The 26,645-nt window shown below is 35.8% G+C and overlaps 1 protein-coding gene across 4 annotated transcripts in view; it reads left to right on the top strand.

The window, feature by feature from the left end:
- The window catches only part of DDX4 (DEAD-box helicase 4), a 66,375-nt gene that overhangs the window by 23,172 nt on the left and 16,558 nt on the right, over nt 1-26,645 (top strand). For 2 of the 4 annotated variants that reach the window (XM_070774663.1, XM_070774664.1), the window contains exons 4-16: nt 1,037-1,114; nt 6,406-6,483; nt 8,320-8,370; nt 11,777-11,836; nt 15,182-15,283; nt 16,232-16,312; nt 17,615-17,662; nt 19,507-19,554; nt 19,658-19,705; nt 20,265-20,407; nt 21,023-21,175; nt 22,997-23,151; nt 25,718-25,847. In XM_070774663.1, coding sequence (XP_070630764.1) covers nt 1,037-1,114; nt 6,406-6,483; nt 8,320-8,370; nt 11,777-11,836; nt 15,182-15,283; nt 16,232-16,312; nt 17,615-17,662; nt 19,507-19,554; nt 19,658-19,705; nt 20,265-20,407; nt 21,023-21,175; nt 22,997-23,151; nt 25,718-25,847 — 1,175 coding nt within the window. The remainder of the gene's footprint in view (nt 1-1,036; nt 1,115-6,405; nt 6,484-8,319; nt 8,371-11,776; nt 11,837-15,181; nt 15,284-16,231; nt 16,313-17,614; nt 17,663-19,506; nt 19,555-19,657; nt 19,706-20,264; nt 20,408-21,022; nt 21,176-22,996; nt 23,152-25,717; nt 25,848-26,645) is intronic. The other 2 variants (XM_070774666.1, XM_070774665.1) reach the window with 2 other exon arrangements.

Genomic DNA, 26,645 nt, shown 5'->3' with positions numbered 1-26,645 from the left:
CAGTCTCTAGGTACATCCATGTCTCTACAAGTGACCCAATTTCATTCCTTTTTATGGCCGAGTAATATTCTATTGTCTGTGTGTACCACATCTTCTTTATTCATTTCCTCTGTTGATGGAACTTTTGCTTGCTTCCCTGTCCTGGCTTTTGTAAATAGTGCTGCAGTGAACATTGGGGTGCATGTGTCCTTATGAATTATGTTTTTCTCTGGGTGTATGCCCAGTGTTGGGATTGCTGGGTCATATGGTCCTTATGTTTTTAGTAGTTTTTAGGAACCTCCATATTGTTCTCCATAGTGCCTGTATCAATTTACCTTCCCACCAACAGTGTAAGAGGATCTCTTTTCTCCCCACATTCTCCAGTATTTGTTGTTTGTAGACTTTTTGATGTTGGCCATCCTGACTTGTGTGAGATGATACCTCATTGTAGTTTTGATTAGCATTTCTCTAATAATTAGTGATGCTGAGCATCTTTTCATGTGTTTGTTGGCCATCTGTATGTTGTCTTTGGAGAAATGTCTGGTCTTCTGGTGGTGGTTTAGTCACTAAGTCATGTCCAAGTCATGTCCAACTCTTGTAACCCCATGCGCTGTAACCTGTCCATGGTATTCTCCAGGCAAGAATACTGAAATAGGTTGCCATTTATTTCTTCAGAGGATCTTCCCAGCCCAGAGATCTAACCTAGGTCTCCTTCATTGCAGGCAGACTCTTTACCAACATAGCTATGAGGAAAGCCCATTTAGGTCTTCTGCTAGATTTGTATTAGCAAACTGTTCAAGTCAGTCATGGTTGGGAAAAGTACATTCTTCTTTTGATTTTCAGTGTCTTTAATTATGACTGAGAGTCAGCACTTTTTTTCTTTTGGAGGACTACCTATTCTTATAGCCCATTTTTCTACTAGTCTACTCATCTTTCTTATTGCTATGTAAAATTCCTCCTATGCCATGTGCACGGCACATTTAGATGGTTTAAAGCTTACTTACCACCAGGATACTTTTTTGTTATTTTGACTTGCTTCACATGTTACTTACTTTAGAAATGGGTGATGGATCATCTCGAAGAGATCATTTCATGAGAAGTGGATTTGCCTCTGGGAGGAGTTTGGGAAACAGAGGTAAGTATCTTTCTTTAATCATCTATTATAATAGCTGAATAGTGGAATGAATAGAGGCTTTTATGGTTGTTTCAGTTCAGTTCAGTCACTCAGTCGTGTCCTGACTCTTTGCGACCCCATGAATCGCAGCACGCCAGGCCTTCCTGTCCATCACCAACTCCTGGAGTTTACCCAAACTCATGTCCATCGAGTCGGTGATGCCATCCAGCCATTTCATCCTCTGTCGTCACCTTCTCCTCTTGCCCGCAATCCCTCCCAGCATCAGGGTCTTTGCCAATGAGTCAGCTCTTCGCATGAGGTGGCCAAAGTACTGGAGTTTCAGCTTCAACATCATTCCTTCCAAAGAACACCCAGGGCTGATCTCCTTCACAATGGACTGGTTGGATCTCCTTGCAGTCCCAGGGACTCTCAAGAGTCTTCTCCAACACCACAGTTCAAAAGCATTAATTCTTTGGCTCTCAGCTTTCTTCACAGTCCAACTCTCACATCCATACATGACCACTGGAAAAACCATAGCCTTGACTATATGGACCTTTGTTGGCAAAGTAATGTCTCTGCTTTTGAATATGCTATCTAGGTTGGTCATAACTTTCCTTCCAAGGAGTAAGTGTCTTTTAATTTCACAGCTGCAGTCACCATCTGCAGTGATTTTGGAACCCCCAGAAATAAAGTCTGCCACTGTTTCCACTGTTTCCCCATCTATTTCCCATGAAGTGATGGGACCAGATGCCATGATCTTAGTTTTCTGAATGTTGAGCTTTATGCCAACTTTTCACTCTCCTCTTCCACTTTCATCAAGAGGCTTCACTTTCATCAAGAGGCTTTTGAGTTCCTCTTCACTTTCTGCCATAAGGGTGGTGTCATCTGCATATCTGAGGTTATTGATATTTCTCCCGGCAATCTTGATTCCAGCTTGTGTTTCTTCCAGTCCAGCGTTTCTCATGATGTACTCTGCATATAAGTTAAACAACCAGGGTGACGATATACAGCCTTGATGTACTCCTTTTCCTATTTGGAACCAGTCTGTTCTTCCATGTCCAGTTCTAACTGTTGCTTCCTGACCTGCATATAGGTTTCTCAAGAGGCAGTTTAGTGCAAGGTAAATCTGATATAACTTAGTGTATAGTAGACTTTGTTGGGATGATGAATTTTTTTTTCAATACCAGTATTCTTTTCACTGTTTTACTTTTTAAGATAGTAGAAAATAGTTGAATTGATTAGATGGGTAGATTGATTAAAGAGAGTTGCTTCCTAGAGCAGCTTCCTAGAGCTTCTGCTTAATGTGTTGATGGTTTTTGTTCCCATTTGGCATGGGAGGAATGAGAGAAACTCCAGAGACTAGAATGTGAAGGACCTCTTTCTTAAGTTTTATGTTTCTCATGAAAATGCAGTATGTGAAACAGTTCTGTTAGCTCGCTAGTATTAAGAGGTTGTTTTTTCAAAATTCAAAGTTTTTATTGTCACCTTTAGAACAACCAGCACTAGATTTGACAGAAAATGACCCAGCAAAATACTTTCCTCCATTCCATTTTTAGATTTGTTGTTAAAATGCTGAAAATATTCTCACTGTATTTTAGTATAGTGCAACAAAATATTATTAGAACCTCAAATGGTCATATGAATTTTTAAATAAATTTCTTTTATGGGATGCCGTAAGCTAAGGTTAATAGTTTTAAATATACATGATACTTATTCTTGAATTTATTAAATGTTAGTTTTTGAAAAACTTTGGTATTTCTATATATTTTTATTCATTGGCAACTGAAAGTTGGTCTATGGTATTTCATTTGCTACTTGGAAAACTTAATGTTTTAAGATAGAGTTAACGTAAGTGTGAATTTTATGCTTTGACATATTCTACTAATGAAATTTGTTGAAGATACATATATATTTTTTTGTTTTTAAGCCTGCATAGTAAGTAAGAAGCATTAATGTTTTGGACCATGTAGTTGTACTTAGAGAGTCAAGTGTGTATTTTGTTTGCTACTACTAAGAAGTAACAAATACCTTAATATGACACTCAGGGAACTACTTAATATTTGGATATATTTTAAAATCCTAATTTAGAATGATATTTTTTGATACAGACTTCTAAACATTGTTGAATAGAGCCTTTTTAAATGAGAAAACCATCACTGAGATTTTACTATGAATTGTTATAGTGTAGATTTAAATACATTAAATTTCTGATCAAAACTCTCTGTGAACATTGATACTTTAAAAAGTTATTTTTGAAAAATCTGAAAAAGGATGAATATATGTATATGTAAACTGAATCACTTTGTATACCTGAAACTAACACAAAATTGTAAATTAACTGTACTCCGATAATATTTAAGAAAAGAAAAAAGTTATCTTTAATACTACATATAATCCTGGAAATTTATAGAAGAACCACACCTATCCCAAATGATTCAGTTTAACATTCTAGTTCGTTTCAATCTCTATGGTATTTTTTTTCACAACTTGGATGTATCTAGTAACGTGGTTCTAAAATTGACTTTTAATTACCTAACATATATATTGACTAGCTTTTTATCTTCTGTGAAGTATGGCCTAAAAAGCCTTAGCTTTCTGAATCACATGCTTTTTTAGAATCTGATAAAAATACTGATAGTTGCATATACACAGTTTTACATGTGGCATTAGGAGTTTCACAGATCTCTTAGCTCCTCTGTATTAGGATATTACAGATGTAGGGAAGATAATTTGTGAAAATAACAAGATAATGATAATTATCCCAGTGATAATTTAAAGTGGCTATTTATAATGTTTTGGGTGCTTAAGTTTATGTTTTAAATAACTGTGCTGCTTAGCATAGAAACTCTGCCCTCAAAATTCTTAATTTAGTGGTAGAGAAGCACATGGAAAGAAATATTGCTTAAAAAGAGATACACATAGTATGCTGTGGGAATGTGATTGATGAATTGATTACAGTTGGAGGACTGAAGGAGGACTTCACAGAAGAGGTGGGTTTTGAATCAGGCTTTTGAAGAGTGAAAAGAATTTTGCTAGGAAAAATAGGAAAGCAAGGAATGTCATGCTGAAGGAATAGCATGTAGGAAATAGAATATATTAGAAGTTCACAGTGTGGAGTATGGGAAGTTGTTTTACGAGTTAAAATGTTGGGTGTTCAGAGTTGTATCAGTCAGTTCGGTTCAGTTCAGTCGCTCAGTCGTGTCCGACTCTTTGCGACCCCATGAATCACAGCACACCAGGCCTCCCTGTCCATCACCAGCTCCCGGAGTTCACTGAGACTCACGTCCATCGAGTCAGTGATGCCATCCAGCCATCTCATCCTCTGTCATCCCCTTCTCCTCCTGCCCCCAATATCTCAGAGTTATATAGTGGGATATTGCCGGGGTCCAGCCCCGGTGGATCCAGGGAATTTGAAGCGGGGACGGCGTTGGCGAGGATCAGGAAACAACTGCTTAATTAAACTTTAATTAAGGATATAAAGAGTAATGGAATAAGGATAGCTCAGTGAGGAAATTCAGTGGAGAAAAGAGGCTGAATAATTCAGCCAGAAGGTAAGAGAAAGAACGACATGGTGAGACCAAGTTTCGGTGAACAAGGCCCGCACTTTATTTTCCAAAGTAGTTTTTATAAGTTATGCATAGAGGATAATGGGGGAAGGGGTAGAGTCATGCAGCAAGCCAGGCTTTCTTCCTGCAAACTTATCATATGCAAAAGCTTAGGTGATTTGCATCATCTTCTGGCCCGGAGGCCTGTTAACATTTTAAGACCCTTTCTTCAGAAAACTTATTTTTCTCTAAAGGTGATTGGTCAGGTGCCACCCTCCAAAAGCATTAGATAAAGTTGCATTCCTACAGAGCAAAGGTGTGGTGGGCTATAACAAGAAAAAGAATTAACTCAAGGGTCCCAGGTTACAAACATTAAAGCTACTATTTACACCAATTATATTAATCAGTACACTGCCAGGGACACAGCAGGTAAGGGATATGGAAACTTAACAGCAAACATTGGCCCAACAAGTGAAAAACCCTTCACCAATACAATTTCTAATCAATCTTTTAACTACTCAAAGGAATCTGTGTTTAGACAGTTTAGAACATCTCCTGCCTCTCACAGTTGGGAGGCTCTGAACAATCACATGTTGCCGGAAAAAACCTATTCAGGCAGGCTAGAGGACTTCCAAAGGAGTTTGTAGGTTAAACACTGTCACACCCAGGAATTATTAACTGGAGCTGTAAGCTAACTCTTTTTTCAGAGAGGTAGTGGGGGACAGCCCCCCGTAAAGTCAGAGGTGTAGGTGAAAGCACAAAGCAGAAAGTAGGCAGACTCTGGTTTTGGGTGTAAATGCTCGAAAATTTCCAGGGGGACCCCTGAGGCTCGATCCCGCCTTTGCGTATGCCGAGCCTCCTTCCTCATGACCTTTGTCATGGGCAGAGTTCCTCACACTGGCTCCCAGCAGTGATAGAATTCCAGTTGAGCTATTCCAGATCCTGAAAGATGATGCTGTGGAAAGTGCTGCACTCAATATGCAATATGCACTCAATATGCAATATGCCGGCTCCCGGCAGGATATAAAACTAAGAAGGTTGATATAGGGAAATACTATGGAGGAGTGGGAGATAAAAGGAAATGGTATTCTTAGCATTTTTTTGTTATTATATAGCTCTTTCTTAATTCTAATTTTAAAAAGTAGATTGAGAGTGATTTAAGTACTGGAAAAATGAATCGGGACTTCCCTTGTGGTCCAGTGACTTAAGACTCTATGCTGCCAATACCAGGGGCCCTGGTTTGATCCTTGGTCAGGGAACTAGATCCCATATGCTGCAACTAAGAGTTCTCATGATGCAACTAAGACCTGGTGCAGCCAAATAAATAATAAATATATTTTTTAAAAATGAATAAATAATAATTAAAGGACAAGAGTATAGAATTTTCATTAGCAGTGACTTTCACATAGAGGTATGTGATCTATCTAAATAGCTGGATCTATCAAGGTGAGGTTTCAATATATAGAAAATCAGAGTTGAATAGAGTTCAATTGTAGAGTTGAATTTCCTGGTTAAAGTTCTCTAGTAAAACAGCAACTAGTTGAGAGCTGTATTTCAGCAATAGTATATTTACATTTTTAGTTTGGTATAATGTAAGAATTTTTAAAAAAGAAGTTGCAGGTATATTTTAATTTTATAAGTTCCTGTAATACTCTCTCCTCATCCTTGTAAGTTCCCTTACCACACAGATTCATTTAATTCCTAGTTATTGATGACACACTTGATTTTATACTTTAAAAAGTTTTAATTTTATCTGAACTTTTTCAGATCCTGGTGAGTCTAATAAAAGAGAGAATACGTCCACAGTGGGTGGTTTTGGAGTTGAAAAGAGTTTTGGAAACAGAGGTAATCTGCTTATGATGTCTTTCAATTGAAACTTAAGTGATACCTTATAGTCTTTGAGTTCTGTTTCCTTTTAAGTGTGTGCCTTTCCCAAGAATTTATGGAGATCACAAGGGAGTGCTTTCACTTTCCTAATCATAGTTTAGAGCAACACTTTATGCTGCTTTGGATGTGTTTGCTATTCTGTTTAGTTCTCTTGTTTTCCTTTTTAATAGCCATGCTACTTGCTGCAGCATCTCGTCAAATTGCTTTACCCCACAGGTGAACCCCATGTCTTTTCTCCTGTACTCATGATTTCCTTGCCCTGCTTCTGCAACAAGAGATCTATCTTACACTTCCAGGGGTGAACCTGAGTTTCCATCTGTACTTGAACAAAGAACCAGTGGTGGTGGTTTAGTCGCTAAGTTGTGTCTGACTCTTGCGACCCCGTGGACTGTAGCCTGCCAGGCTCCTCTGTCCATGGGATTCTCCAGGCAAGAATACTGGAATGGGTTGCCATTTCCTTCTCCAAAAGAACCAGTAGAAGTTTTGAATTTGCATTTTGTTTCTAAAAAAATTTAAAAACTATAAAGTAGAACTTACATAGAGTTTAAGATCAAAACCAATAGTACGTAGATGGAAGACTTCTCAAGCATTTTGGAGACTCAGCACTTGACTTTTCTGGGAAAGGTGTATGGAGGGAAAGGGGCAATTGTAGAGGGCAGTAGAATGTAATCCTTTTCTGAACCAACTTCAAAGATTGCAAATATTTAAATGAATAAAATAACCAAAAAATCTGTTTTGTTATATATAATCTTTTTGTAGGGGCTGTCTTTATTTTGAAATTATATATCTGCTTAAGGAAAAAGTGTTATCCATTCATATATAGAGGCCATATGGCCTCTATATATGGATACTTACTTTTTTATATGCTAATTATATATTAAATGTCTCTGAAGTTTAATGCTGGAACATGAGATTTTGTTGAGCCTGAGATGTTAAATGACTTAATATGTAGACACCTTGCATATAAATTTAATGTCTGTCAAAGAGTAATTGATTGGTCTCTGTACTATTGAAGCTGTAATTTAATATATTTTATTTAAATTAGATCATGATTGATAGACATTGCATATTGACATTTAAGTTACATTATCTGAGTAACTTGTAGTTACCTAGGTACCCTGAGTATCACTTCAGTAAAGATCATTTTATTAAGACTAATATTTTTAAAAATGTATGAAATATTACTGATGGATGCTTTTAAAGTGAACTTTAGAGCTACATCTATATGTTCCAGAGATGCATAGATCTAGACACAAGGTTTTATTCAATGAGAAATTTGAAAGCAGACTTTGGTGAAAGATTGTTTTTAAAATTTTATTAACAGAAGTTGGCAGAATCTCCTTGATACTGAGAAGGGAAAATGATATGATATTGGATTGTAATTTAGTTGTCCTCCAGCAGATGAGAGTATAATTCATAAAATTCATAAAAATTTGATATTTTAAATAGAAAGTACATAGTGGTTATAGTGAGATAGGCACACGCATACCCATGTTTCACTCATGTACATATGGAGGAATATGTAACATTTTAGGTTATATAAGATTGGCTGGTATTTTAATCTTAAACTGACACAAGGCAGAAGTTGGCATACAATGCATATGCACTCATCACTATTTATATATATAGTTGTATGTGATTTATACAGTTTTAAAGGGACATCATAACTGTCAGTCCCTGTAAGGTGTGTGTTTCTCTGTTTCTCTTTCTTCTGCAGAAGAAATTGGTTTTTGGTCATTTGATTTAGGTAATTGTTTTCAGAAATTTGCGAGTTTAATTTTATGTTTTGTGTAGGTTTTTCAAATAACAAGTTTGAAGAAGGTGATAGCTCTGGTTTCTGGAGAGGTAAGTTCACTGTTTTTTGTAGTGACTTAAGAATTTAGTGTCTAGAATACATGTTAAGGGGAAAATATAATTAAGTATTTTAATCTGTTCCAGCTCTGATTTATTTAAACACAGTTTTATAAAGCAACTATCAGTCAGTTCAGTCGCTCAGTCGTGTCTGGCTCTTTGTGACCCCATGCACTGCAGCATGCTGGGCTTCCCTGTCCATCACCAACTCCCAGAGCTTGCTAAAACTCATTTCCATCCAGTCAGTGATGCCATCCAACCATCTCATCCTCTGTCGTCCCCTTCTCCTCCTGCCTTCAATCTTTCTCAGCATCAGGGTCTTTTCTACTGAGTCAGTTCTTTGCATCAGGTGGCCAAAGTATTGGAGCTTCAGCATCAGTCCTTCCAATGAACATTCAGAACTGACTTCCTTTAGGATTGACTAGTTTGGTCTCCTTGCAGTCCAAGGGACTCTCAAGAGTCTTCTCCAATACCACAGTTCAAAAGCATCAATTCTTTGGTGCACTCAGCTTTATTTATGGTCCAACTCATATTCATACATGACTAATGGAGAAACCGTAGCTTTGACTAGATGGACCTTTGTCAGCAAGGTAATGTCTCTGCTTTTTAATATGCTGTCTAGCTTGGTCATAGCTTTTCTTCCAAGGAGTAAGTGTCTTTTAATTTCATGGCTGAAGTCACCATCTGCAGTGATTTTAGAGCCCAAGAAAATAAAGTTTGTCACTGTTTCCATTGTTTCCCCATCTATTTGCCATGAAGTGATGGGACCAGATACCATGATCTTCATTTTTTGAAAGTTGAGTTTTAGGCCAGCTTTTTCACTCTCTTTCACTTTCAATAATAGGCTCTTGAGTTCCTCTCGGCTTTCTGCCATAAGGGTGGCTTCATCTGCATATGCAAGGTTATTGATTTTTCTCCCAGCTGTCTTGATTCCAGCTTGTGCTTCATCCATGAATTCTTCCGGCCAGAATACTGGAGTGGGTAGCCATTCCCTTCTCCATAGGATCTTTCCAACCTAGGTCTCCCTTATTGCAGGCGGATTCTTTACCAGCTGAACCACCACGGAAGCCCCAAAGCAGTATCAGTTCAGTTCAGTTGCTCAATTGTGTCCGACTCTTTGTGACCAAAGCAGTATAGGCAGAGCCTTAACCAAGAATTCAGCCTTCCTAATCTGGGCTGTTGTCATCTATCTTAACTAATCTATGAAGTACAACTTTTGAATGCTGTGTTACCTTAAGAAAAAGAGGATAGTAGAACAAGTCAGGAAACAAAATTTCACTTTATATATAAATACAATTTGGGGCATGTAGGTACTTATTCAGACTCAAATAAGTATTTACAGTGGAAAAGGATTCCTGAGACTGGATCACTGCTAAAATCAAAGACATTTATGTGGTTTGAAGGTACTGACACTCTGGTTTGGAGGAATACAGAAAATGGTGAGAGTAGAGTATTGTTAGCAGAAGATAGACTACAATAATTAATAATACTTTCCCAAGAGAACCTGATTGAGATTTGAGTGAGGCCCTGGATCCTGTATTTAAAAGCCTCCCTGCTGACTCTGATGCCTCTTTCATTTGGTAACCACTGATCTATGGAGTCTTTATAACTTCTCTGCACACAGATGTATAGTGTATTTTGTGGTTATTTTTCCCGTATCTTGTGTCCCTTAGCTGGTCCAGTATAGTAATAAGGAGCTCAGATTTTGGAATCAGACACCCGGGATTTGAGACCCAGATCCTTCTCTTCCTGTCAGTTGTATTATTTTAAAAAAGCATGTTTAACTTTGTATTTCTTTTTTTCTGTTTATAAATTGAGGATAATACCCACCTCATAAGGTTTTTGTGAGGATTTAAAAAGTTAAAATAGAATTCATTTAGAAGAGTGTCAGATGGATACTGTTTTATGTGTTATTATTACATTATTTTTCTATAATTAGTAGATTATAACTGATCTTGGGATCATTATCTCATTTTTGTTTGTGCTTAACTTTATTTTTAACTCTACAGAGATTATTTTTTAATAACTTTTTATTTTGAAATCATTTGACTCAAGAAGTTTCAAAAATAGTACAGAAGATTTCCTTCAGCTTGCCTCTAATGTAATTGTACTCCTCACCCAGTTTCTCCTAATGTCATTAGCCTATTTTAATTCCCAGTGTGGTCAAAATAACTGTAAGTTTGTTTGAGGAGAACAGTTGGCCAAAGGTTATGTGAGGTGGGTTTTCTTTCATATATGACAATAAATGTTAGCTACCATCATCATTATTCCAGATGATGATGAATTATTATATCATCAAATAATAATTCCATTATTCCAGATTATTCTAAGAATCTTTCCAGAATTCTTTCTTTCCTCTTCAACCCCCTTGTATGAAATCTTTGCTTCTGAGAAGGTTGTCTTGATGTTAAATGACTCTTTAGGAATATTGTCAATTGTTGATGTCAGCTCAAATAGGAGCCTGCAGCAAGAGCTGTGGGTCATTGTTTATTATAAATCAATATTAATTGAGTAGATTAGTACTTTTGTACATAAACAACTGATAGCTTTTAATCTGTCGAGCCACATATGTCATCACTGGGACCTAGTTCTCTGGCACTAAATGTTAGTGATATGTACAAAGATTCCTTGAAACCATCTTGGTATTTTCTAAATATGGGTTTACTGGAATCTTCTAGAAAGCTTAAAGTTATTACTGAAAGTTATATCAATAAGGTATAATTTTTTAATTTAGAAAAATTGTTCATTCCTGGATATCACTCTGCACATTCAAAATGAATCTCTCTAGGGTGGGTTCTGATAATTTATTTTTAACCAACTTTCCTGATAATTTTTAGTCATCCTTCAGTGTAGTGATCCTCATACTACTATGTATAAACTCTGGTAATGTTACTTAATAATGTCACTAAGGACAGAAAGCCGGGATGTCCCCAAATGCTTCCATTAGGATGGATAGGGAAAAGTTTGCATATATTAAAAAAACACTATAATGCCTCAGGTTTAAGAAAGACAATTTACAGATTAATGATGACATTATAAATACAATAGTTATGCATTTCTGAGATCCGTTTGACTACTCAACTGTTCAGATATTTCTGAAACTGTTTCGTGACATTTATGAAATTCTTATTTTTTGGCTGTGCTCAGAACTTGACAGATAACATGCTTAACATTTAGTATTTAGGTATATTAGGTGATTTTTAAAAAGAATTGACTGAATAATGTGTTTGTATTTTGTTGTTATGGTGATTTTAAAATTTAAAATTTTGTTCATATGTTAGCTTATGAATATATTTTTTCTCAGTAATTTCTCTTGTGATAGTACTATTTAGATACTACAGTAATATAAATACTGCAATAATTATTTAGATGCTATTCACATGTTAAATTTTTATTCAAGAATCTAGTATTGACTGTGAAGATAATCAAACACGGAACAGAGGGTTTTCCAAGAGAGGCGGTAAGGACCATGTTTTGGAACAACTTGTACTTAAGACAGAAATTAAACTGAAAAATTGATTTTGGAAGAGCCGAAAGAAAAATTCTGGTGGTGAAAACCTTTCAAGAAAAATACTTTGGCATATCCTTTATGCTGTTAATATTTGAGTTAATATTCAGTAGGTGTCTCTCCTTCTGCTTTCTGATGTCACTCGATTTGTCTTTTCCTAAGACCTCCAGAGTGTTCTATGAACGACAAAAGGTGGGACTGTGTGAATCTTGGTCATTCACAGTATAGATAAACTGGGATGTCTTTGTCTCTGAGTAGGAACATTGGAGATATGGGGGAAGGGAGAAGTTGTAGATTAATTACCATACTTGCTAATCCTGCCTCTGCTTGAGGTGAGATGGTATAAAAATTATAGTGCTCAGTTCTGGATTATCTATAGGCAGACATGTTAAAATAGCAACAATATCCACGAAAAACCACAGTGAACTTATAAAATTGCTACAAGTGCGCAAATATATTTATGATAGAACTTTAGTGTTTGGAGCTGCACTAGATACATCATAGTTTTTGCTGCAACTTGGAGATATTGTTTTCCCTTGCCTATTAGATGATTGGCTCATTGAATAGATCATTGAATAGCAGGCCTTCCTAGTGAAGCTGAGACTTGCTGTGGATTTCACTATAGCCTTGGATGAGTTGTGAGGGGCGGTGGGTAGGAATTTGGTGGTGAATCAGTTCAGTCGCTCAGTTGTGTCTGACTCTTTGCGACCCCATGAATTGCAGCATGCCAGGCCTCCCTGTCCATCACCGACTCCTGGAGTTCATTCGAACTCACGTCCATCGAGTCGGTGATGCCATCCAACCATCTCATCCTCTGTTGTCCCCTTCTCCTCCTGCCCCCAATCCCTCCCAGCATCACAGTCTTTTCCAATGAGTCAGCTCTTCGCATGAGGTGGCCAAAGTACTGGAGTTTCAGCTTTAGCATCATTCCTTCCAAAGAACACCCAGGACTGACCTCCTTTAGAATGGACTAGTTGGATCTCCTTGCAGTCCAAGGGACTCTCAAGAGTCTTTTCCAACACCACAGTTCAAAAGCATCAATTCTTCGGCGCTCAGCTTTCTTCACAGTCCAACTCTCACATCCATATATGACCACTGGAAAAACCATAGCCTTGACTATATGGACCTTTGTTGGCAAAGTAATGTCTCTGCTTTTCAGTATGCTATCTAGGTTGGTCATAACTTTCCTTCCAAGGAGTAAGCGTCTTTTAATTTCACAGCTGCAATCACCATCTGCAGTGATTTTGGAGCCCAGAAAAATAAAGTCTGCCACTGTTTCCACTGTTTCCCCATCTATTTCCCATGAAGTGATGGGACCAGATGCCATGATCTTTGTTTTCTGAATGTTGAGCTTTAAGCCAACTTTTTCACTCTCCTCTTTCACTTTCATCAAGAGGCTTTTTAGTTCCTCTTCACTTTCTGCATAAGCTGAGTCTTTAATGGCAATTGTAGGGGGCCCTGCAATGATGGGGCAGACATTTAGTTAAGAAATAGACTCGTCTTTTAACATTGCTCTCCTTCCCCAACAAGGAGTTTTGACACTAATGTTCCTAAAACATAGCTCTTTTGGTTTTCTGCAGAACAGTGGCTATCTTTCTTACTATTCAGTTTTCTTTAAATCATTTTAATTCATATTTAAGTGCAGCAATGAAAAGCCAGTTGCAGCTCTTTGTGCTTGATCCTGGCTTATTGACTAGTGTAGGTTGTCTAGTAGGGTGTCCCTGATTGCTATTTTCTTTAGATGTATACATTTGAAGGTAGAAAACTTGTGTGTGACACGGTGGTCACTCAGTAAATACAGATGTGTGTGTAAATAGAACCGTATCTAAGTTTATGTTGAAGTATGATGTCATACAGGAACAGGTTGGTGCATATGTCATAAATGTATACAGCTCAGTGACTTTTCAGTAACTGAAAACACCTGGGTTCTGTGTTTTCCCAAGCACGCAGATCAGGAGTAGAAACTACTAGATCCTCAAAAACCCCTTTCATGCTCATTTTTAGTCATTAGCACTGCCCTTCCAGTTAATCTCTATTCGGACTTCTAGTAGCATAAATTAAAAAAAATTTTGTATTTAATATAAATGGAATCACATAGTATATAATATTTTTGTGGTTAGCTTCTTAATTGTGAGATTGTCTTATTGTTGGTTGCAGTTGAAGATCATTATTGCTATATAGTGTTCTTTTGTTCTCCTGTTCTGCTAATGATGTGTACTTGGATTTTGTACAGTTTTGGACTGTTCTGAAACTACTGCTCTGAACATTCAAGTACATTTCTTTTGGTGACACTTGTTAGTGTTTGTCTTTTTGACTATAGTCATTCTAATGGATATAAAGTGGTATCTCATTATGATTTTTTATAATTGACATATAGTTGATGTATAATATTTTGTAAATTACAGGTATCAAAACATAGTGATTCATACTCCACTTATAGTTATTATGAAATGTTGGCTGTATCCTCTGTATTGCACAACATATCCTTGTATCATTGTGATTTTGATTTGCATTTCCTGATGACTGTGATGTTGAGCAGCTCTCCATGTGTATATTGGTCATTTGTATATACAGATCTTCCAGATAGAAAATCAGTAAGGCAACAGAGATCCTGAATGACGTATTAGAACAGTTAGACTTAACTGATATTTTTAGGACATTCAGTTCAGTTCAGTTGAGTCACTCAGGCTCTCTGCGACCCTGCAGACTGCAGCACACCAGGCTTCCCTGTCCATCACCAACACCCATAGCTTGTTCAAACTCATGTCCATTGAATTGGTGATGCCATCCAACCATCTCATCCTCTGTCGTCCCCTTCTCCTCCCACCTTCAATCTTCCCCAGCATCAGGGTCTTTTCCAACAAATCAGTTCTTCACATCAGGTGGCCAAAGTATTGGAGTTTCAGCTTCAGCATCAGTCCTTCCAATGAATAGTCAGGAGTTATTTGCTTTAGGATTGACTGGTTTGATCTCCTTGCAGTCCAAGGGACTCTAAAGAGTCTTCTCTAACACCACAGTGTTTATAGGTGTCACTTTTTCTTTTTAGTCATTTTTAGGTTTTGTTCGCAAAGCAAATAGTGGATTTTTTTAAAAAAAATAATACCTTTTATCTATTTACTGGTAAAGTTGAGCATTTATAGGTCAAATACAGCATTTCTCTTTAGTAACTATCTGTTGATGGCTTAAAATATTAAAGTCATTGAATTATGCAAGGCTTAAATTAACTTGGCCACCGTGTCCCCAAGATTTCTTTGTTGGTTTTTGTGTCGTTTGTGTGTTTGTGTTTTAATATTATAGGTTATCAAGACGGAAATGATTCAGAAGCTTTAGGATCGTCCAGAAGAGGTGGAAGAGGTAGTTTCCGAGGTTGCCGTGGAGGATTTGGTCGAGGAAGTCCAAGTTAGTAGTGGATTGCAAATAGTGTCCTTCATTTATTAAAGAAATGATTAAAAATAATACCTATCACATATAAGATTGTTATGACTATATGGAGATGGTTTAGTATAGTGGCTGGTACATAATCACTTACGCTATGTAAAATATTATTTTGTAAACACATGTAATTCCTTAGAGATTAAATGAGAATATGTGAATCTTTCTAACAGTTTGTGTGATGCAGTTCTTTAATATTACATGCTGTGAAGCATTTCAGAGCTTTGATAAAGATGGCTGACCTTACAAATAAGTGGCATTCTGATGACTCAGCCTCCCATTATACCTTCTTATACCAGTGTGATTTCTACCTAAATTTTTCCAGTCATCTTTCCTTGGTGCTAAGATATTGTCTCCTGAGGTCACTTTTGGAATGCATATCTCTCTTAACAGAGGAGAACAGAATAGTGAAACTAAAAACATAAATGATTTAATAATTTAATAGATGTGTAGCAGATTAGTGAATTGTCACTTTTTTAAAAGTGAAGAGATCCAGAGGGTTGCTGTTTAAGACTGATAAAGTTTGATTTGAGTGCAGTGGGTACCAAGGGATGCTATTCTGGAGAATAAGCAGTAAGATTATGTAATGTGAAATTTTGAGGGACAGTAACAGTGCTGTTTTTCAAAGGTAATTTAATTTGCCTATATCATATTTTGGTGTAGTATTAGCTCTGACTACTTTTATAAGATAATTTTAATAAAATTTTGAGAAAGTAATTTGTAATAGAAGGAAATAATTTATGGAAAAATCCTTCTGTGTGATACTTCAAAAATACTATGATTCCTGTTAAATTTAAATTATTTTATCTTGCATCTTTTTAATTTCTGGTACCATAAATTGATTTTTTTCTGTTTACTCCATGATTTAAAAGTTTTAAAAGGTAACATAATCTAAATTTTTATCTGGAAATCTAGATAGTGATTATGAACAAGATGAGGGGACCCAGCGCTCTGGTGGCATTTTTGGTTCTAGAAGATCAGCATTAAGTGGTGCAGGTGAGAAATAGAATTTATTACTGAATGTGAATCATTTACATTTGCTTCTAGCTCTAGGATTATTGAACCTAATATATATTTTTAAGTATATTAGATTGGCTCATGATTATCTCTGCTTTTTAGATTTGTAGGGAAAAAGAACGTGGACAGTTTTCCCTCCCTCATAAAATTTGTGCTCTGTGAATTATTCCTTCTTTCTTATCTACCAGTTAATTTGAAATATAAATTATACTTTTGGTTAGAAGAAGGAAAATGAAGTTTCCTTTGGTTTCAAAGAAAGGATTCTGAGGGGATTTGAGGAGAAAGTGAAAAAAAAAAAAGCATTCTGTTAATGAAAATGTTTAAAAGTAGTTAAATGAACTGTAGTATTAAAAAGAAATGAGCTATCAAGCCTGAAAAGACATGGAGGAGCCTTAAATGTGTACTGTGTGCATGCTAAGTCACTTCAGTTGTGTCAGATTCTTTGCAACCCCATGGACTGTAGCTCACCAGACTCCTCTGTCCATGGGATTCTCTAGGCAGGAATACTATAGTCGGTTGTCATGCCCTCCTCCAGGGGATCTTGCCAACCCAGGGATTGAACCTGCGTCTCCTGTGACTCCTGCATTGCAGGCAGATTCTTTACTGCTGAGCCACTGGGGAAACTCTAAATATGTGCTACTGTGTGAAAGAAGCCAATCTGAAAAGACCATATACTATATGATTCCAGCTCTGTATGACATTCTGGAAAAGGCAAAACTGTAAGAAGAGGGGTGAAAAAAAAAGAGTGGTTGCTAGGGGTTCAGGGAAGGGATGAACAGACAGAGCATTGAGAATTTCTAGGGTAGTGAAGTTACTTTGTATGATATTGTAATGATGGAGACATGCCATGATATACTTTTGCAAACATAAAAAACACTGTGCAGTACCATGAATGAGCTGTAATGTAAACCGTGGACTTTGGGTGATTATGTTGTGCCAGTATAGGTTTATCAGCTGTAACAAAATACCTCTCTTGTGGGGAATGTTGATTATGGGGAGGGGGGGAATATGCAGGTGTTAGGGCTGGAAATATCTGGGAAGTCTCTGTATTTTCCCTTTAATGTTTCTGTGAACCTGAAATTGCCCTAAAAAATGAAGTGTTTAAACAAAATGTTCAAACGAGAAAAAGATTTTAGTTAAATATAGAATTAGGAGATGGGTGGATTAAGGGTCTAGGAATCCTGAGAAATTACTCAGATTTCTCAGAAATAGCTATATGTTTTATGTGCTTGAAGAGGAGCTGTGTTTTCTCTGAATATTCTGTGAAACAATGCCTTACAGGTAATGGTGACACTTTCCAAAGCAGAAGTGGTGGTGGAAGTGGACGAGGTGAGTTCTTATTTGGTTTACCTGTAAGTGGTTAAAATGACTGTAGTCCAAGTTTAATTTTTGAAGTTAAAGGTAACTGTTGCTGCTTTTATACACACTTCGAGGAGTATACATTTGCACGGCTAGTTTGGAGAAGTTGTTCTTTTGTTGTTTAGTTGCTATGTTGTGTCTGACTCTTGCAACCCTGTGGACTATAGCCCACCATGCTCGTCTGTCCATGGGATTTTCCAAGCAAGAATACTGGAGTGGGTTGCCATTTCTTTCTCCAGGGGAAGCCAGTTGTTTACTACTACTCTTTAATCCAGCAATTCCATTATATACTGTAGGTATATATGCTTAATAAATATAAAAGGATGTTCACTGAAGCTTCATTTATAATAAGTGAAAACTGAAAATCACCTAAAATTCATCAATAAATAACTGTTTAATAAATAGTATAACCATAAAATAGGAGTTACCATGCAAATGTTAAAGACGGAGATGTAATCTGTGTTTACAGATTCTTATATTAAAATAATCTTCCTTATTATGAGATAATTAGCTTGGTATAGGGGGTAAAAAAAATTCAGTATAGATAATTTTATACTATTAAAAAAATCTCAGAGTTAAAAATGCTTAAATTTCATATAAAAGTTAAAATATTTTCCAGACTAGTAAAACAATAAAGCTTGTTTAATATCTCTGAAAAATTCTGAGATCATTATTAGTCTGAGAGCATTCATAGTGGCAACTCCCTTGAACCACTTTTCCCTGCTTCAGTCCTTCAAATTCTTGGTTTCTTCGGTGCAGAAAAAGATTATTAATGGCTAAACCATATTTTATACAAATTATTAGATCTTGTTTGAAAAGGGGTTTGAAGACCTATGGACATACAGGATAAGAAAATTAGAGAGTACACATATAAAAATGCTATATGTTAGCCTTTCAAATCTAATGCAGTCCTTATTCTTTTTGTGATAGTATCTGAAAATGGCACAATCAATGACTCCTTGTCTAGAAACCAGAAGGGTAGCATGTGGAAAAGAGTTAACATGATAGGCCTGACTGCTCTTCTTGGAAAGTCCTTCTTACGAGACCCTTCCCTGACTTCTGGGAACTTGGATTTTGGGAGGGGTCTCAACACCCTTAACCCCACAGAGTGGTCCACTGTGCCTAAATGGTTTGTAAAACAATGTGGTTTATAATGAATACCCACTTTTCTTCTGGGAGTTGGGACATTTGGTACATGCCAGGCAGAAGGTGCCTGCCTGCTTTATCAGCCCCTCATAAGAACCCTGGATATTGAATCTCTAATTGATTACTCTGGTAAACATTTTCAGCATGTTGTCACAAGTTGTCCCGTATGACACCAGTGGGAGTGACTCTTGAAATCTTGTACCTTGTCTTCTCTGGCCTTTTCCCCATACCCTTTTTTTCCTTTGCTTATTTTGCTCCATATCTTTTCTATGTAATAAGTCACAGCCGTAGTTATGACTGTATTCTAAGTCCTAGCAAATCATAGAACCTATAGGTTATAGTGGGGACATCTCAACAGAGATGGTCTTTTAGTTCCTGTTAGAAAATATATTCCTTTGTTGAGGAATATAGGAATAGGAAAGAGACATAACAGCTTAAAAAAGAAGATACTAATATGTTATAACATTGTAACCTGCATAAAGTCAGCATTTTGAATGCTAAGGGAACTTAAAATATTCAGGATTCTATTTATCTTAATTGTCTCAAATATTATTTGTTTGAAGGGACCATCCATGTTTAGAACTTTTTCTTTTTGAAGACAAGCAACAAAAATAAAGATATACATAGTCTTGTATATTGACTGACTGTCACTGTATTTCTTTTAATAGGTGGTTACAAAGGTTTAAATGAAGAAGTAATTACAGGCTCTGGAAAGAGTGAGTTTTACTTCAGATAAGGTATTTAATTTTTATAGTGAGTATTGTTTTACCCCTCAATTTTAAAAAACATTTGTCTTTTTTTGGTTTGATTCTTTTTAAGATTCTTGGAAGTCAGAAGCTGAAGGAGGAGAAAGTGGTGACACTCAAGGTATATTAATTTTTGTGTGATCCACATAAATGTATATTACATTTTAATACAAATGCAGACTATTTAAAGAGATAACTTTAAAAAGTTTGAAGTAAAAACTTTAATGGTAAACATTGGGAATTTTTTTGTAATTTTATTTATTTACTTTTGGCTGTGCTGGGTCTTCGTTGCTACACAGGCTTTTCTGTAGTTGCGGAGAGTGAGGGCTCCTCTCTAGTTGCGGTCTTCTCATTGTGGTGGCTTTTCTTGTTGCAGAGCATGGGCTCTAAGGTGCACGGGCTTCAGTAGTTGTGATACATAGGCTCAGTAGTTACAGCTCCTGGGCTCTAGAGCACAGGTTGCACATGGGCTTAGTTGCTCTATGGCATGTGAGATTTTCCTGGGGCAGGGATTGAACTTGTGTTTCCTGCATTTGGCAGGTGAATTCTTTACCAGTGAGCCACCAGGGAAGCCCAGGAATTTGCATGTTGTTTTAAATTTGAGTCTGTTGGTTTTTGTCTGTTTTCTCTTTAATTTTTATTCTAGTCCTTATAATGTAAATTTTATTTTAAATTCTAAGGACCAAAAGTGACCTACATACCACCTCCTCCACCTGAAGATGAGGACTCCATCTTTGCACATTATCAAACAGGCATAAACTTTGACAAATACGATACTATTCTTGTAGAAGTATCTGGACATGATCCACCACCAGCAATTCTGGTCAGTGCAATAATTGTTTCTGTAATGCCTGTGAGGCAAACTTTGTTTTTTAAAAATTTGGTACATTTCTTTAAGTTGATATTAAAAAATACAAAATTTCATCTTTAGTATTCAATATCTTAGGTTGGAAATTTAGAATCATATCTAACATCTGTATTAGAATTAATTGCTGTGTTGAAAGGGAGGGTACTATATTTCCTCCCCACCTCCTCAAACTAGGATGGAAACTTGATTTAAATTTATTAAAAAGGATACTTTTCCTGAAAATTCAATATTTCTGCTTTCTATGTATGTGAGAAAGTGCATCTTAGGGGAGTGATTTTCTAAGGAGTGAGGAGCCCAGAATCCCCTGTTGGTAATGAACCATTTTTATTGATCAGAGTTATTTGTATCTCACAGGTTTTAAGGGGGCTGAACAAGTTTTTAGAGCCATTGTCTATATGGAATATTCCTTAATTCTATCAAGTAATCGCATAAAGGTTCTAGATATTACTTTTGAATATGTATTATATAAAGTAGAATTAACAACTTGAAACTAATTCAAATGGAATATGTTTATGAAATGACTAGTGTATGATACATGGAATTTAACCACTGCCCCCTGATTTTTTTTAGACTTTTGAAGAAGCTAATCTTTGTCAGACACTGAATAACAACATTGCTAAAGCTGGTTATACTAAGCTTACTCCTGTGCAAAAATACAGTATTCCTATTATACAAGCAGGACGAGATTTGATGGCTTGTGCTCAGACGGGCTCTGGAAAGACTGTAAGTCACTTCCCTACTTATATTTTGCCCAGTATTCAAACTGTCACTTTTTGAACTTTGGTTCTTCCCAAGTAGATGATTTTAGTGAACTGTCATAAATACTCATGTTTTTGCGTCTGGTTTCTGGTTTTATCGAAGTTTGTGTACTTTTGAAGAAAGAATTTTTAACTATTTCTAGAGTAGTGTTTTGCAGTTCATAGATGTTTAATCTCTAAATGTATTCAGCTCCTTCTGTGGGACTTAATATTAAAAACAAAACAACTGAGAGTCAAAGCACCGAAGGTTATAAGACCTTTGATTATAAGAGCAAGGGAAAAAATAATTTATGTAATGTAAAGTTTTCCCCATCACTTCATGGCAAATAGATGGGAAACAAAAAGTGGAAACAGTGACAGATTTTATTTTCTTGGGCTCCAAAATCACTGTGGATGGTGACTGTAGCCACAAAATTAAAAGATACTTCCTCCTTGGAAGAAAAGCTATGACAAACCTAGACAGCGTAATAAAAAGCAGAAGTTTACCACTTTGCTTACAAAGGTCCTTATAGTCAAAGCTAAGGTTTTTCCAATAGTCATGTATGGATGTGAGAGCCTTAAAGAAGGCTGAAAGCCAAAGAATTGATGCTTTCAAACTGTGGTGCTGGAGGAAGCTCTTGAGAGTGCCTTGGACAGCACGGAGATCAAAGCAATCAATCCTAGAAGAAATTCGCCCTGAATATTCACTTGAAGGACTGATGCTGAAGCTCCAGTACTTTGGCTGCCTGATGCAAAGAGCCACCTCATTGGAAAAGACCCTGATGCTGGGAAAGATTAAGGCAGGAGGAGAAGGGGGCGACAGAGGATGAGATGGTTGGATGGCATCACCAACTCAATGGACATGAGTTTGAGCAAACTCCGGGAGATAGTAAAGCAGCCTGACGTACTGTAGTTCATGGGGTCAAAAAGAGTTGGACACAACTTAGTGATTAACAACAACAGTGTGATAGCTATACAGTTTTGGAGTCGAGAATGAGAAATAGCTGTATGTATTGTTGTTGTCTGTGTACAGTACCTGGTCCTTAGTATGAAGTGACCTCTGGTTACGCTAAAAGAACTCTGATGGGACCAAGTTGGTCGTAGGAATAAACTGTGAGATTTGTGAATTAAATAGGGCTCCATGAGATGAACATTAAAGATTGTCATTTCCAGGATCATAGTCTTACCTCATACTATATTAGTCTTAAAAATCCTCCATAGTAGAGGTGAAAGGAAAATAAGTGAAAATAAGCTGTACAATATAGCAGCTAATGTGTGACTTAAATGTGGTTTTGGAGGTAGATTTTAGTGTCTTATTTAATAAGAAAACCGTAGCACAAAGTTTCTCTTGCCATATGTAACTTTTACAAGGGTGATACGTCTAGTAATCCAAATGAATGCTTTCCCAATTTTTGTTCTGCTTTGTGGACCACTTTTGTCATGCATTCTGATTTTATTTCTACCTCAAAAGGAATCATTTAGAATAAATGCTACATTCCTCATTAACCTCTCAAAATAAGTTAATGTTTGTTTATTTAGAATCTTCGGTTGTGTTTTTTTTTTTAAAGCACAAAAGATAGTTTCATAAGATAGATTAACTTTATCAAACATTTTATATTGTATAATATGAACATGATGACCAAAATGTTAGAAACTCATTGAAATAAAAATTATTTCCCTTTGTCATTTTAAATTTATCAAAAAGATGAAAGAAGAAGCTAAAGGATATAAAGACATGAGGAATAGGTTGCCATAGGGAAAAGGATGATGCCCTATAAATTTGTAAGTTATGCAATTTAACTTCTAGGCAGCTTTTCTCTTGCCAATTTTGGCTCATATGATGCGTGATGGAATAACTGCCAGTCGTTTTAAAGAACTGCAGGAACCAGAGTGTATTATTGTAGCACCAACTCGAGAGTTGATCAATCAGATCTATTTGGAAGCCAGAAAATTTTCTTTTGGGTAAGTACATCTGGAATGCCACTCACAAACAAGTTTTTCTTTAGAGAATTATTGTATTTATTTTGGGAAGAACTCAGTACATGAAGAAGAATGCAGTCCTATAATTTAATTTGGTGTTACTTGACTGAAGTTGACTTTTTCATAATCTTATTTATAGAATCTATTTTTAAAAATGCTTATTAAAAATTAGATGATGATAGAAGTAGAATGATAAGACAGTGGACATATTCATGTGTTTTCTGGTAGTTTTTAAGTATATGTTTAAAAATGAGTTTATGGTGTTCCTAATAATTTTCTATTCCTAATAATTTTCCATGTGTTAATGTTTCTTTAACACATAACTTAGTAAAATGGATAACTGCTTATTTAACAATCAGACCTAATTTTTAATGACTGTAAGATTGTCCATGTGTTTGTATTTTATTTCTCTATTTGGGAGATTTAAGTTGTTTCTAATTTGGGGCTACTATAAATAAAAGCAGTTCTTGCTTTAATGAACAGCTTGCTTATAAACTTTTTCTACTTTTATGTTTTAAGTATTTTATTAGAGTAGATTTAATAGATTTAATGTTAAAGAATATGAAGTTATTTTAAAGCTTGCATTCTACCAGCAGTATTTGAAAATGCTAACTTCACTATACACTTTGCCACTATTTGGTATTATATTAGTTATCTGTTGCTGCTTGCCTTAAAACCTAGTTGCTCAAAACAATACATATTATTATCGTACAGTTTCTGAAGGTTAGGAATTGAGGAACAGTTTAGCTGGGTGTTTCTGGCTTGGCATCTCATGAGGTTGCAGACAAGATGTCATTTAGAATTACAGTCATCTGGCTTTATTGGATCTGTCTGTAAGAATGGTCATCTCTAAGAAATGACAGCTGGCTTCACTTAGATTGAAGAGTCAGTGAGAAAGAGCAAGGAGGAGGTTTCTGTGACTTTTTAAGATAGTTGCAGTCACTTTTGCTGTATTCTGTTCATTACTAAGCAGGTCACTAAGTCTAGCTCATACTCAGGACTGTATGATTTGCGAGAACTAGCTCAAAATGAAAATACAAGGTTATTTGTTAAAAAAATTATGATGAATTTTAAAGCAGCAAATAGAATATTAAACCAGGCTCAGGTCTTTTTTAAGCATAGGACTCTGTATGACTGCACAGGTTGTATACCTATGAGGCCAGCCTTGCACACATCTTTGGAGGAGGGGAGTTAGGATCTATATTTAAAGGAAGGTGTATTGAAGATTTTGTGTACGTATTTTAAAATCACTACAACTATCTTCATGTTTTCATTTATTTGGTTATTGAGAGGTTGAACTCCTTTTTGAATGCTTTGTACATTTTTCCTGTGAATTATCCATTTGTTGTCTACCCATTTATCTGTTGGTATATTAGTGTTTTTCTGTACAATTCTTTAGAGCTTTCTATCTAGAACCTTCACCTTTTATTTTGTATAAATCAGTTAATTTGAAATTAGAGGAGAAAAATTAAAATTCTTTTAATGTTAAGCTTGACAGATCTTTTGTAAGAAGTAGATGTACATTGCTTATATCAGTGTTTTATTTCTTAGCCCCATGTACTGTGTTGCTCTTCGAGCTTTTAAATCAAGTAAAAGATAAAAGTTTTTTTTTTTTAAACAATAATGGTATTTCAGATAATATGTGTACACAAAATTGTATTAGTATGTGGATATTTGTTGGAACATTTTTGTGGCAAAAAACTGAGAAGTATCTAACTATCTTTAATCCTCCTCTTTAAAGTTTGCACACTATTACCAGTTTTATGTGAAAAAGTATAGAAAGAGCTGGTGCACATGTATGCACTTTAATTCTCCTCTCAACAAATCTTAGCATACTAAGCTTGGTTGCCACCCTTTTAAAAAAAATGGTATATGTTGGAGCTAACACTTACCATAGAACTGTACTCCTCTTTATAGATGCTTAGTTCTTTTGTAAGGAAGGCCTATAATTCTGTTTTTTATTGTTAGACAATTAGATAGTTTTCAGTCTTTCGATACTAAAAATCATGTTAGCAGTGATTATATTACACAGTCATATTTACCCATTTGTGGGGACATATCTGAGGGAAAATCCTATATATGAATTTATTGGGAAAATAAGTTTTAAAATTTTAATAGAGACTAAAATTGTGAAAGGGATTATATCAGTTTATCCCCCTGAGTGCCAGTTTCCCTACACTGGCTTAACATGGCATTATCACACTTGAGGGAAGATTTTGTTAGACTTCATTTGTTTTGCTTTTTTGCTTTTAAAAGTAATATTGAACTTAAAGTGTTTAAAAACCATTTGTATTTTTAATGAACATTTGTTCATGTTGTTGGCCCGTTGTGTGGGTGTTGGTTGTGTTTATCATTGTTTTTGAAGAGCTCTATCAGACAAGTTGCAGATATTTTTTTTACTGCAGCTTTTCAACTTTCGGGGAAGAACTGTAAAAGAAATGTTGAATGTATTAGCTCTTTCTTTATGTATTTCATTTTACATCTCATTAAAAACAAATGACTAATTTTCAAGCAACTAGAAAATGACATTTATGTTTATTGTCAATAGGACTTGTGTAAGAGCAGTTGTCACATATGGGGGAACCCAGTTGGGGCATTCAATTCGACAAATAGTACAAGGCTGTAATATATTATGTGCTACTCCTGGGAGACTGATGGATGTCATAGGCAAAGAAAAGGTAGGCTCTAGACAGATAACAAAGTTGTGAGATTGACTAGTAATTGTTTTGTTTGGGAAAGAGAGAAACTTGTGTAAAGATATGTATGTTCATTACAGTACCATTTGTATATTAGGCTCCCTTCTGATTCCTTGAATGCTTTCTTATATAAATCTTAATACAAATAAGTAAATAGTATTTTCCATTTTATACTTGGGAAAACAAACTTTTAGTGAGATTATGTAATTTATTTTAATCTCTAAATTAGCTCTAGTAAGTGATAGGGTTAGAATCTGGATCTGATTCCAGAATCCATATCCTAGACCCACTACTCTGGGAGAAAAATGAAATCAATGCTTTTTTCTAGTTTCATGTATGTCTTGAGGAACTCATTTTTTTTTCCTGGAAGAAAACCTTTGTGGCATCAGTAATTTTGTCTCCTGTTTTAAGTGTGAGAGTCATATTATCCAGGATTGTTAAGTTTCTGTCTTTGGAGAGAGATTTTAGGGCTATTTATTTTCAATATTCATATACCACATCATTACATCTCTATATCAGTATTTTCAGTTCACTTTCATGACCCTGCTTTGCTTTTTAAAGACTGTTCTCTAAAGGGATTATTAAAAATATGCTCTTTTTGCAGAAAGGAATTTTTCTTTACTTATTAAGAATATCCAGAGAAATTCACCTTGATTCCCACCTTGTTTCCCATCTTCCATGGGGTAACAAAATCACTCGTTTTCTTTTTGCAAATATGTGCTTCTGTTTTTAGCACTAAGTATTCATGATAGGTAAGAAAAGTTTCCCAGTTGTTCCTGA

Source organism: Bos indicus, chromosome 20 (assembly GCF_029378745.1).
Source record: "Bos indicus isolate NIAB-ARS_2022 breed Sahiwal x Tharparkar chromosome 20, NIAB-ARS_B.indTharparkar_mat_pri_1.0, whole genome shotgun sequence".
Lineage (NCBI taxonomy): Eukaryota > Metazoa > Chordata > Mammalia > Artiodactyla > Bovidae > Bos > Bos indicus.
Note: the sequence above shows the minus strand (reverse complement) of the source record. Positions and strands in the feature narration are given on the sequence as shown.